Raw genomic sequence first — 14544 nt, forward strand, 5'->3', positions numbered from 1 at the left:
CCTGGTCCTGTATTTCCACAAGGAGCCCCTCTGTTTCTGGGAAGAGGTCTCCAACTCTGAGGCAGGCATCCAAAGCTTCCTTGTCGAGATCCAGTCTTATCAGATCATGGGGATGTCCTCCATGGAGGGTCACGTCTTCCATTAACTTTTTCTTCTGTAGTGATGATTTCTTCATTTTTCTGGGTTGTGCTTTTATTTATGTTTAGTAGAGTGCTGAATCCCGTTTTCACTGAGGAAAATATATCCTTATTAGTTTTATCTGACTGTTGGGTAAATATTTTGTGTCTGTTATTCCTCTTCCTCCTCCTGTCCTAGATAATAATAATCTAAGTGCATTCAAGTGTGCATAGTGTTTTATAAAATTTGTCATTTCAGTTCTTATTTTCCTTTGTAAATTTTTCCAGATTGGTTTCAGATCAGATATTATGCCAAAAGAATATGTTAATATGGGTATAGTGAAAGCATTTATTGACTTTGTCATATTTTTACTATTCAGCTCTGTTTGGCAGATTTTCTCAAGCATTACGGTAAATTCTATCACAAACTTTCTCCTCATCGCAGTGTGATCTATTTTATTTACCTGTTGATATCCCAGATACTTATATGTTTCATATCCATCCATCGGCTGTATAGTATCGTGCTGTTTTAATTTCTACTAGCTATATCACACTTTTCTTTATGTTCAGTGTTCTGCACTTAACTAATCCAAGGGTCATGTTTATACTTTAGAAAATAGTTCTACTATTTAAATTAATTGCTTTAGCTTTACTGTTGAAGGGGTGTACAATTTTAAATCGTCCATGCATAGAAAGGCATGTCAAGATATAACTTGTTTGGTTGTCTCTGATTTGAACTCTGATTCATCCAATTCAGTAAATTAGAGAGCAGGTTTAAAGCTGGACAAAATCACAATGAGCTTTGAGAGTCGCCCTGAAAAATATTATTTTATTTTTTCTTTATTTTTGAATTTGCAGTTTATTGTCTTTTGCACACTGGTTGTCTGCCTTGTTGGTGCAGTCTTTCATTGATTCTATTATTGTTATTGGATTTATTGAGTGTGCCCACAAGAAAATTAATCTCAGGGTTATGTACGGTGACATGTATGTAGTTTGATAATAAATTTACTTTGAACTAACTTCCTAGGGCATTGATGGTGAGAAACATGGTGACAGTACGGGCAGAGTGGTTAGTTCTATGATGCTGTACACAGTCATTGCTAGGCAGCTCTGTGATGCAAATACTATTTGCTACATATCAGCTGGTTCCTAAGGTTGTCATAGCCGGAAGTGATGGTGGGGATAAGCTTCCCCTACCTATAAAGTGCTCCAAATGGTGTGCGTCTCTAACAGCCTCTGACAACCACGTCCAACTCCTGGCCTTCACGTGTGGCTCAGCTACTAGGCCCGGCAGAACTGTTTCTACTGACAAGAGAAGGGGCAAAGTTGGACCACTGGCGCCTCAAAACCAGCTGCTTCAGGCAGGTGGGGCTCGTCAGCTTTGGATGGCAGCCGCATAGGAGAAGGAAATCTCTGAAGGAAACCCTGAAGAAGAAATCTGGAGCCAGTTTGATGTTGTTTACAACTTCACTCTAGCTACCTCTGCAACAACACTGGTGCCAAGCTGTATCAGCGCTTGCCCTTCCCTTGGGCTACGTCAGTGACGTGGAGAGGGGGAACTCGCTGCATGGGCAACAGCTGGTTCTTCAAATCTTCCCGACAAGGCTTGAACCCTGGAGAGGACACAGTTCACCAGAGGCGCAAACCCATGATCCCCTGGGATCGACAGCTGCCTACTACAATACACTGGCTTAGACATGAATGGTGTCTGACTCTTGCTATGTGCAGGCGAGGGCTGCTTCATTTGCTAAGGATTGGAAAATAAAATTGAAATTGAATAATCATCAGAAATTATCCCCACCTCTGACCTCATGATGAAAGGAAGTCTCAGTAAATTAACTGAAGAAGACTGATCACAGTCTGAGGAACTTGTGTAGTTCCAGCCTTGGGCCAGGATGACTGACTTCCGTCAAGCAGAAAACCTTTTTTCTTTTGTTTGAGGTTTGACTCCAATCACTAGAGTGCTATCCTTTTCATGGCTATTGAGTTCAGTTTTACTAGGGCTCTTTCATGCCTGACTCAGTCAAATGTGCCTTGATTTCAAGGGCTGTCACTCTCACTTCAGCTTTCAGAAACATTAACAAGATGATTTAGAAGAAAATTACAATGTGAATCAATCTCATATGGAATGCACTGCCAGAAAGAGCAGTGAAAACTCGTAACTTTTATGGAAGCAATCGTCACGGACAGTATCAGGGAAAAGTTTGGATAAGTACTTTAAAGGAAAGGGGAAAGTCTGATTAAATTAAATGCTTTCAAAAAGCATGCACAGGCATGCTGGGCAGAAGATCTATGTTAGGTGCAGAATAGAAGAAAACAGGAGCAAGGAGAGGCCACCTGGCCCTCGAACCTGGCGCACCACTCAATATCCCTCAGGCCTCAACTCCTCTTTTATGCCAGTTCGCCAGTGCTGTCAATTTCCCAGATGTGTTGACCAGTCACCAATGTCCACTCAGATCTCTTCCATAATGAAGCAGCAGAGAAAAATATTAGACAGTGTCAACAAAATATAAACCTTGTTAGTAACAAAACATGGAACAAGGAAAAAGCACTTGCTTTAACAGACAGCAAACTTTCCTAATTAATCACCCAAGGGTGGTGAATAACCAGAGCTAAAGCTTTCAGAAGAAAACTTGATCATTGGAAATATCCAGGGTAAATATTGAATTATCAGCAAACCTTGGGCAGCTTACTTAAGATCTGTCATTGAAAATAACTAGAATTTATAATTACAGAAGTAGTAGCATGACATTTAGAAAATCACATTTCACCTTATTCAGCATGATTTAATGAAACAAAAGTCACATTTGACAAATTTATTGTAGTTTTTGTGAAGATGGACGGTGATTGCACAGGATAGAAACATGGCATTGGAACAAGACCGGAACATGGCATTGGGAATGGTATGTAAGTAGATTAGAGAATTGGATAACTCACAGAAGACACTCAGAATAAACCAGTTATTTTAAAATATGGAATAGACAAATTTACACAATTTAGACAAAGTTGACTGAAAATAGCTATAAACAAATAAATGAGACTTAGGGCAATAGAAGGTATTCAAGAATTGGAACTGCTAAATCTAGAGGTCCAAAAGCAAAAATGGGAAGCTTACTTCAATTTTCTGCTTAATGCAGTAGAAAATCTGGGAGAGCAAAGAAAACATAAGGGTAAGTTTAGAAGAAAGGGAAATGTGGGTAAAGGTCTTAAAAATATTTTGCTACTGTCTTCATGAGAGAAGTGGATGATACAATATTGTAGATAAAATTAAGGACGGCAAAATGTTGCATAAGATAATCAATGGATAAGATGGAGCCTTTGAAAATGTTTAAATCACCAGAACAGAGAAATACGCACTAGGCTACAAGAGGAAACAAGGTAGGAAACTGCAGAAGCTCTGACTACAATATTCCACTGGCTACTGGAATGGTGCTAGAAGATTGGTGGGCTACCAACATTATAGCATTCTTTATAAAGAGAGGGAAAGATAAAATAATTTCAAGTCAGATAGTTTAACTCCTAAGGTAAGCAATCCATCCTGAGGGCCTGTTAAATAATCATGTAGAAAAGCACACATCAATCAGGATTAGTGACCATGGACTTGTTAAGGAAGATTATGTTAGACTGGATGGATGTTTTAGTAACAAGAAAGGTTGATGAGAGCAGTGCATTTGATATAGTTTAATAAAGCTCAGCAAGCTTCTGACAAGGTCCCAGATAGTAGGTGTGCCAAAAAAGGATGTGGATATGTCAAATTGGATCCAAAGCTAGTTTAGTGGTGCAAAGGATAAAAACTGATGGGTGACAAGAAAGCTGGTCTTAATTCTTGGTTCCTTAGATTTTGTAACACATATTAATGATTTAGCGCTAAACACATGGTGGCATAAAAAATGTTGTCTGCAAATGCAAAAAAATAGGCATTCAATTGACAATCAGGAGGAAAGTTTCAGAATCCAAGATACAGATGGTCTGATTAGTTGGACAGAAAAATGGCAAGTATAATTTAAACCACAAAACTATGGGAATATACAATAAATAGAAGGATTTTCAGTGGTTTTGAGAAATAGGAAGAGTATGAAGTGTAAGTCACATTTTGAGAGCCAGAAAGACAACCTGGTGAGTAAAAAGGCACATGAACTGCTTTCATTTATTAGATATGCTATAGAATGATACAGCATGGACATTATGCTAGAACTAAAATCAAAACTTAAGTATTATGTACAGTTCTAATCAACTAAATATAGAAAATTTATGTTTATTCTGGAGATTAACATTGCAAGGACTGGAAAATAGCAGCCATGCAGAAATATTACATACACGAATGTTTTTTGGGCCAGAGACAAAAACTAATAGGCAGATAGCTGAGGGAAATTAAATTATGAGTAAATATGGAGAAAAGAACTATTTCCCAAATTATAGAGGTCAAACACCACGGGGCATAGAATCATTGTACTGTAATTGGATCAGAGGACAGATGATTGTAATTACCATGTAATCTGTATGTTCTACTGCCAGCTCAAAATGGGAGGAGGTTCAGAGGTGAAAACTCTGATTGAGAAGTCCTAATATATGAAGTTGGATAGCACGTAAGTCATCAAAGGCCATGGGATGAAATACCATGACAAACCTTCAAGAACGAAAAAGAAAACTCTAAAATCAACAGATTACATTGATGACATTACACACACATTCAATTGAAAAACTGTTTCAAGACATTATGCTGATCTTTGCAAAGGAAATTTGTGCCAAGCCTGGAAGCATCTGAAGGCTGGTCTTACAAGCAGTTCCTTGCAATGTAAATGACCGTATTATGCCATTGTGTTAAGAGGAAAATTCTAGTAAATACCAATTGCTACTGTAAAAGGAGGACATGGCTAAACCATCACTTAGCTCACTGCAGGTTGAGAGCCAGGAAGTTGGAACAAAATTAATTCCAATTGGGAAAGTTGTCCAATTAATCATGTCTAATGAGAAGAATGCTAACTTCTAACTGGTACTTTACAGTACAAGAACAGGAACAGATTACTTATATACGCTCGGACACTTAGCCTATAAGCCTGCTCTACAATTTAATAAAATCATGGGAATCTGTTTGTAACATTAAATCTACATTTTACCTACATTTACATCTACATCTACATAGTCAAAACCGTCCACTGTTGGTCCGACCAATCGGTCTCCATGCTACAGGACTGCTTTGATGACGTCAATTGGAATGTCTTCCATGATGATGATGCCTCGGGAGTTCATGGAAGGGGTCACGAGTTTCTTCCGGAAGTGCCTTGAGTATGTTATCTCCCAGAAATCGGTCAGGGTCTATCCAAACCAGAAACCCTGGATCAAGAGTTCCGTATGAGCAGCACTTAGTGCGCGACACAGAGCTTACGTTGCCGGTGACCAACAGGAACTCCAGAAATGCAGCTACGATCCGTGTAATGTCATCAAGGCAGTGAAACAATAATAAAGGGACAAGATCCAGACACAACTGTCCACCAACAACACACGTAGCTTATGGCAAGGCCTGCACAGCATCACAGACTTCAAAGATAAATGCAGTGGCACTTCTAGCATTGCTGTCTCTCTCCCAGATGAGCTATATCTTTTTTTACGCTCAATTTGACGCTGCCAACACTGAGCCCCTGAGGCGATCCCCTGAAGAGACCTGCAGCTTGGTCATCTCTGAAGCTGAAGTACGCAAGTGTTTCCAACGAGTGGACAGTTGCGAGGCTGCAGGACCGGATAGTATCCCAGGGCGGGTACTCAGAGTGTGCGCGCACAACTAGCAGGTGTGTTTACAGACATTTTTAATCTCTCTCTCTCTCAGTGTAGAGTGCCTTCCTGCTTCGTTACACCCACTATTGTCCCTGTACCTACAAAGACCAAGGTAACATGTCTGAACAACTGGCATCCTGTCACACTCACCTCAATAATAAGCAAATGCTTTGAGAGACTGGTTAAGGATTACATCTGCAGCTTGCTACCACCCACATTGGACTCCCTACAATTTGCCAACCGTCACAACCAATCTACAGATGATGCAATAACCACTGCTCTACATACCGTCCTTACACATCTGGAGAAGAAGGATGCTTATGTGAGAATGCTGTTCTCCGACTACAGTTCACCATTCAACACCATAATTCCCTCCAGGCTTGACAGGGAGCTCAGAGACCTCAGCCTTGACCCTGCCTTGTGCAGCTGGATCCTAGACTTCCTGTCAGGTCACCGGCAGGTGGTAAGAGTGGGCTCCCTCACCTCTGCCCCTCTGACCTTCAACACAGATGACCCTCGGGGCTGTTCCCTAAACCCCCTCCTTTACTGTGTCGCCACCCACAGCTGCAATCTGCAAATTAAATTTGCTGACGACACTACACTGATTGGCCTAATCTCAAATGATAATGAAGCAGCCCACAGAGAAGAAGTCATCACCCTGACACAGTGGTGTCAAGAAAAACCACCTCTCCTTCAATGTCGCAAAAACAAAGGAGCTGGTTGTGGATTACAGGAGGAATGGAAACAGGCTTAGCCCTATTGACATCAATGGATCTGGGGCTGAGATGGTAAACAGCTTTAAGTTCCTCAGCATCCACATCACCGAGGACCTCACGTGGTCTGTACACACCAGCTGTCTGGTGAAAAAGGCACAACAGCACCTCTTTCACCTCAGACTGTTCAAGAAGTCTGGTATGGGTCCCCAGATCCTAAGAACTTTTTACAGGGGCACAACTGAGAGCATCCTGACTGGCTGTATTCCTGCCTGGTACAGGAACTGTACTTCCCTTAATCGCAGGGCTCTGCAGAGAGAGGTGCAGACAGCCCAGCGCATCTGTAGATGTGAGCTTCCCACTATTCAGGACATTTTCAATGACAGGTGTGTAAAAAGGGCCCGAGGATCACTGGGGACCCAAGTCATCCCAACCACAAATTGTTCCAGTTGCTACAATCTGGGAAATGGTACCACAGCATAAAAGCCAGGACCAACAGGCTCCAGGACAGCTTCTTTCACCAGGCCATCAGACTGATTAATTCATGCTGATACAATTGTATTTCAATGTTATATTGATTGTTCTGTTGTACATACTATTTATTAAAAATTACTATAAATTGCACATTGCACATTTAGACGGAAACGTAATGTAAAGATTTTTACTCCTCATGTACATGAAGGATGTAGGTAATAATAAAGTCAAAGCAAATACCCCTTGCTTATACCGAATATCTACCACTGTATTAAAATATTCAAAGACAACCTTTATATCACCCCTTGAGAAAGGGAGTTCAAATAACTCATGATCCTCTTAAAAAATGGTCTCATCTTTGTCTTAAATGGGTGTCCCCTTCCTTTTAAATAGTGACCCCTATTTCTAGATTCTTCCACAAGGGAAAGCATTCCTTCCATTTTCACCCTATTAAGACTCTTCAGTGTCACATCTTCCAATTAAGTCACTTCTTCCTCTTCTGAACTCTAGCAAGAACTACTCAGGTTTGTTCAACCATTCCTCACAAGCCACCCAATCCAGGCATCAGTCCAGCCTGGTAAGCCTTTTCTAAATTGTTTTGTTAAAAGCTGAAAACTGTATATAGTTAATGTGCTTTGTTCTACACAACTAACCTTCTGATACAGATGATAATCATAAGCTGGAGAAAGTCTGCAGATGCTGAAAATCCAAGCACACACACAAAATGCTGGAGGAACTCAGTAGTCCAGGCAGCATCGATACATTTCCGTAGATGCTGCTTGACTTGCTGAGCTCCCCCAGCATTTTGCATGTGTTGATACACATGATGATATTTTAGTTGATAATGTGATTTAGGAAAACCCATAGCAGCCAGGGGCAGATATGAGATGGGTCCCAAAGAAAAAATTATAAAAACTGTTCAAATAATCTTTCTTGATAATGATTGGTGAGGGAATAATATTGGCAAGGATAAGGATATACATCTCTTGAATCTTCTTCAAGTGAGACTATTGGTTCTAAAAACTCCCATGCAAGGCTGGCATTACAGTATTCCTCTAGTATTTTACTGTGGTGCTTATCTAAATCAACAGTCTTCAGTGACACGGGCATTCACAGTACAATGAGAGACAAGGATGCTACTATTAAGTCAAAATGATATCTTTTAATTTGCAGCTATTAATTTTAACCATGCACCCTCTGAGATGGATAAGAAATGATAATTGAACATTTCCTATTAAATGCAAAACCTTTTCAATTTGGTCAGCAAATCTAAACAATATTAGCTGTTGGATGGGGAAATTAATCAAAGTTTGTAGTTTGGATAACAGAAGAGTTCCTGTTCTTTGAAACTTGTAAAGTTGACTTAAACAAACAGCATTAATGTAATAACTATTCCACCCCAGCTCTGGCTAGTCCATCTAAATTCACCCATCTACCACTGCCTGCAACTTCAAGACAACTTAATTACAGGTGATCTCACTTTATAGGCAGGGATTAGTTCTGCGTTCCTAGAAAACGCACAGCCATATTATCTGCTTATGTCAAAAAACTTGAGTTGAAAAAGTTAATATTGCATTTATTTACTTTTGCTTGTGTAAATTCTGTGAGAGTGAATTTTATCCCATAACTCAAATTTTTTGGGTAGTGATTTGTGAATCCTGTAAGGGCAGATTTCAGTCACCTTAATAAATGTGGGGTTTGCCTGTGTTGAATTAAAGAAAAATATGCAGGATATATTCATTCAGTCAATAATCTGAAGAAAAGTCAGAGTGGAAGTGGGGTGAACTTTCCAACATTTTTGTTCTCTTACACTGCTGCAGGGTTGCTTAGTGTAATCTGGAAATATTGATGACCTAAGGGCTCAGTATTGAATTTAGCAATTTAGTAACCATTTCTTTTTTTGTTCTTTTTCCACAGATGTAGTTGCACCTTTGTGTTTCAAATTGCTTCAGTTTACTCACCAACCTCCAGCTGTTGCTTTTTATAACAACCATAATCTAAACAAGTTTAGTCTGTACCTTTCATTAACATTTCTTCTATTCTCTGTACCCTATTCCCTCTGTGCAATTCCACTGTCAATTTTTGGTTCTATTGAAATCCATGACCAGAAAATGCTCAAGTTTTTTCTCTCGCCCATGGTGCTGCCTGCTGAATGCTTCCAGTATTCTCTGCTTCAGAGTTCCGGCATCTGTAGCCTTTTTTTTCTGCTTCATTTAGTATTGAGCTAATATGTTGGCTAGGTTTACAAGCTCAAATCTTGATGCCAAACGCAAAACCACAGTCTAAAGAGGCTTGAGTGGTAACTGAACAGAGCTAAAATCTTGTCAGGTTTCATCTTCAATCTACACGGTATTAAAAAATCTCCACTATGGAGTGACTGTACATTTTGTGAAGAACTCAGTGTCCACTAAGTGAAGGAGGGAAATTTTTCAAAGCTTCCCATTCCAATTGCCTTTCCATGAGCAGAATTGAGGTGAGGAGAACTCAGCCATCAATGCTTAATTATTAAGGTGAAGCCATAATGAGCAATTCAAAGTGAAACCAACAGGAGGGCTAGTATTCTAACTGAAGAGTATTCTGTTAAGAGTCAGTACCCTTGGAAGAGCACACTGGCCGTGAGCTATCAAATATTGAAAAGCCTAGATAGAGTGGACGTGGAGAGAATGTTCCCTATAGTGGGGGACTGTAGGACAGAGGGCACATACTCAGAATGCAAGGACATACCTTTAGAACAGAAGTGAGTAAGAATTTCTTTATCCAGAGGGTGGTGAATCTGTGGAATTCACTGCCTTAGACGACTAGAGAGGCCAAGTCATTAGGTATATTGTCTTTTGACAGGCAATCCAATTATACCAATGGAGCAGTGCTTTTAAGGCAGTCGAAACTAAAATCTCATCACAGGCTCTTTTCTCATATCATTATAGTCTTTTCTGTACAAACATCAATCTTTTTCCTTCCCCTTTTCCTGAAGGCCATTGGGTCAGTGACTCCAGACTTTAAACCATTCATGTGTTTGAAGACTGGACAATAATTGTTGGCAACTTAACTAAAATCTAACTACATTCTGCTTTCAATATAGTGCTTTGGATTGAAAATGAAGAGTTAAAGCCAAAAGGCAAATCTCAAAAACTCCACCCCAATCATTTAAAGTTAGTGACTGAATGTGGAAACTTCAACCTGCTATCATCTGGTGCCAGACTTAACATTTTCTATACAAGCTATTAAGCAAGCCTGATGAGCACATTATTGATATTCCCAATGCTTCAGTTTTCAGACTGAAAAATTACATTACGTACAATCTTTTTAAAAATGCAAATATTAAACTGCAGCTGATCGTACGAATTTGTGAAGAGTTGGGATCCCTGTAATATAACGTGTGTTTGTAAGAGTACCAAGGGTATTGGCAGAACAGAGGGGAGAAACACTTTAGGGCTTTTGCCCATAATCTCCAGAAAAATACAGATTGGACATGGTTTGGTGTTTTCTTTTGCTACAATACCAGCCCTGGGAGAAGGACCAATAGTGTGGTTTTGAAATGCCAGTAGACAGCAGAGAAATCAGGAAACTGAGGTGTCTGTTAAAATAGACAAAATTTGGCAATACAACATTGATTACTTGACAGCAAGCAAAATTCCTTTCTGGCACTGCTAAAGTGAAAATGATCCCAACTGTAGAGATTTTGTGTCTTTCTGCTTCCATAAAAATGTGAACCTTGTGTTCAGTGACATCATGAAATTATAATCATAGATTAGTAGCAGGAACATAAAGACAATCAGCCAAGCCACCTTGAAACGATGGGACTAAAATAAATTTGGAAGAATCAGATGGTTTAAAGATTTACCTTTCTCTCTCTAAGGGTTATCCTCACTTCATATCTGGTACTGCTGCAGAGTACACAGTAAAGGTGACTTCCACAGTTATCCAACAACTGTCTTACATCACTACCAGATCTCAGAGTGTGAGATGAATGGACCACAGCTTTTCCTCAAATCATAACCCTCTTGTTCTCAACATGGTGACAAGGAATAACGAATAACCCAATAATATATTACTACCTCAATTAAATCGATATAATAAGATGCATGCCCTCCACTGAAAAATATTCAGAAAAAATATTCACTGAGTTTAGTGCTTCAGTTAGGTATTTTAAAATGATAAAAGATATCCAGATAACCAACTTCTTGAACCTGAACAATCTGAGTAGATATCAAGCTCAATTTTTTGTCCTTTTGCTCTTAACAGCTATTAGTCTCCTTTCAAAGACGTAGCCATCTATGGTTCTATTAACTCACTATTTTTTAACACTGAGTTTTCTTGGCTTAACTGTGGTGACTGCATATTCAAAGAAAAACATTTGAAATGTTTGGGAGATGTTTAGTAGATATGATAACATGCTAAACGTTTAGCGTGTCCACCTGATATCCATGAAGAAAGATATTATGCACTTGCCGATAAGATGTTGCTCTTGAATCAAGTATTGTTTGTTTTTGAATACTACAGTCTGTCAGAGTAAACTGGCTAGTTCGCTCTTTTTCTACATAGAAGTAATATTAATGCAATTTTCCCTTTACCATTCTCCATCGATGAACTTGGCAATGCAGAAGTCTCCTCGACGGGGTGAGTAGGAGCCCTCTACAGGTGGATGAGCTGCTATCTCGCTCCTCATGCTCTCCATTAATTTCTCCAGCTGAGTACCTGCAAAGAAGAACAGAGTAAAGGCTAACTAAATATAAATATTTACTCCGATATCTTAATTAACAACTTGCCATAAACTTAGAGCATTCCAGGAAGAGAAAGGTGTTGGTGAAAAATACCCAGTGAATAAAACACCATTTAAAAAAAAACTAAATGGCAACCCTCGTATCAAGACAAAAAAAAATGGATTTCTGACTAAAACATTTCTCATCAAAAGTTATATTGTAACACATTATTTTGAAAAATCAGATGTATTGTGCATGTGTGTGTTTTATTTTGAAGTCAAAATCAACGAGGAAGAAAATTATAGGTAATCTAAATCATTTTGAAGATTGGATTGCTGATGCTTTAACTTTAAATCCAGCTGATTATGATTTCAAAATAAATGCATGCAAAACCTCAAAGGCTGAAGGCATAATTTGCTGTTTATGGCAAGAAGAAAACTAGAATTCCATCTGCTTCCTAGAACTGGGAACAGTGACTGGCTAACACAAACAATTCAAAACCAGCTTCAGTTTTGCTCAGAAGCTTCATCAGGGTCCACTTACAATGCAGTTCAAGTGAGATATTGTGCTAGGGCTGGCAGCCCCTGTGTGAGTCACCAGCCAGTTCTGGGGTCGAGGGATACCAAATATAATAAACTGTTGACATTAGTTAATGGGGCACTGCTTTTCCTTCTCCATCATTCTGAATAAGCTCTCAACTGGCTCAAGTAAGACCTCTCCACTAACTACACGAATGGTTGTGTTTTAGAACTGTTTGGGTATGGCCACCTGCACTTACGTCAATGGCAGGCTGGACTTAGTGGCCAAAGGCCTGTTTCCTGCTGTTTCTCTTTCTGATTCTGAATTTACAAACTAACTGCACCACATAAAAATGACAGATAGAAAAATAAAGTAGCTGAAGTATCCCAAAGCTCCTTTTCCTGGAAACTAGAAATGACACAGCCCATGCTGGCCAGAGTGAAAAAGGCTGGGTGTTGGGGTCTGAGGTGAGGGTTGTGCTGGTTCAGCTTGCAGCTCTGCTCTGTGCTAAACTAAGGGCCTGTGGACGGATTTTCCTTGCGGACTTCAGTTCAGAAAGCTATTTGCTTGTGTTCCTCGTGTTTGTGTATTTGCTTGTGTTTATTGTTTGCACAATTTGTTTTTATTTCTGTGCATTGGGTGTTTGTCGGTGTTTTTTTAAACAATGGGTTCTTTTGGATTTATTTGTTTCGTAGCTGCCTGTTAGGAGATGAATCTCAAGGTTGTACATATTTTGATAATAATAAATTTGAACTGTTCAAATTGCCCCCTTTCATTGCTCTTTCCTAAGGGCACTTCAATAACTTTCTCTTTGGCATCCTCTTTGGAAAATTAATGTCAAATCTGCTTCCATCATCTTTTCTGATGGCATATTTAAGATGATAACTATATTTTCTCTTACATTATCTCATTTCTTTTGTCCATTATGTTAAAGTTAAGAAGCTTCTATCAAAGATTTTTTCAAAATCTTCAACATGATTTTGACATAATTTTAAACCTCCCCTTGATCTTCCTGTTCTTATGAAAATAAAATTCCTGGCTTCCCTTTTCACACTTCTTTTTCCCTGCTTTTCGCAAAAAGGTCACTTCTGGATCTTCTCCCGTGGAAAGATTTAGTCCTTCTTAAAGCACTTTTCTGACTATTTAGGAAGTTCATTTTGATCACCATTGTGCCCAATATCTTGATGGACAAAATAAAGCCAGTTTGTGATTTCCTTTATCCAGTTAGAAGCCTCAAACTCCAATTTCATCTTTCTTCATTGAAGGATACACAGCCTCTCTCTAATACCCCAACCACCAATCTAGATGGGCTCAATTGTGAATCAAACCAGTAAACAACATATCAATACATTTTAGTAGTCCAGTTTCCTTTTTTAAAAAAAAATTATCTGCTGGGAGAGCCTCTGTTTTATAAATTACATTTTAAATCCAAAGAACATTCTGTTATCTTCAATTATGATGTTGTTCTCTTTGGAAGTTTGAGTGACAACTGTTGTTGCGTCAAATACAATGAAGATATGTACAAAGCTAAACAAAAATAAGAATAGACACCTGCTTCTACTTCAAGACAAGGGCTTCATTTCCTGTGTATATGGGAGTATAAATTTCAAACTGCAGCTGATCTGCAACCTGTTAATGTGCTCCTTAACTTTGCTTTCCACAAATGCACTTAAAGTAAAGGATTACAGATGCTTTCTCCTACACAACAGATCCAGCTAACCTATGCAAAATAGCAGGGCTGGGTCACCGGGCTCACTTGAAATGAAAAATAAATAGATGGGCCACAACTTTCCAAGTGTGAGCCTCTGAGGAAGAAAGTTAATTCAAAGATCTATTTCAGAGACCAGAGCATAAAGTCTAGCTGGACAACTGCACTTCAGTCCAGAAGGACATAACAGCCATTTTCAGATGATACATTAAAGGACAGGTTGACTTCCACTTCCACGTAGACATAAAAGATCCCATGGATACTAGTTTAAGAAGAGCAAGTGACCTAAGCCAATTAAATAACTAAGCCCAGAACATGCTTGCTGTTATTTTCAAATTATGATAGTGACCAACATTTTTAAACCATTTAATTGGCTATAAGGCTATTTGGAACAATCTATTGTTGCAAAAGGCATCATAAGCGCAAATCTTTCTTTGAGAGCATGCATACAAAACTGAGAGGTCTTTTGTTCATCCAAATTCTGGCCCACAAACTCCTAGTGCTATACAGCATTAGGAGCTTGTAGCAACATAGAATCATTT

The 14544-nt window shown here is 39.1% G+C and overlaps 1 protein-coding gene across 1 annotated transcript in view; it reads right to left on the reverse strand.

Moving 5' to 3' along the window:
* snd1 (staphylococcal nuclease and tudor domain containing 1) overlaps positions 1-14544 on the reverse strand; it is a 952477-nt gene that overhangs the window by 97901 nt on the left and 840032 nt on the right. The window contains exon 19 of the mRNA XM_063072967.1: positions 11647-11770. Within this exon, the coding sequence (XP_062929037.1) occupies positions 11647-11770 (124 nt within the window). The remainder of the gene's footprint in view (positions 1-11646; positions 11771-14544) is intronic.

Source organism: Mobula hypostoma, chromosome 20 (assembly GCF_963921235.1).
Source record: "Mobula hypostoma chromosome 20, sMobHyp1.1, whole genome shotgun sequence".
Classification (NCBI taxonomy): Eukaryota; Metazoa; Chordata; class Chondrichthyes; order Myliobatiformes; family Myliobatidae; genus Mobula; species Mobula hypostoma.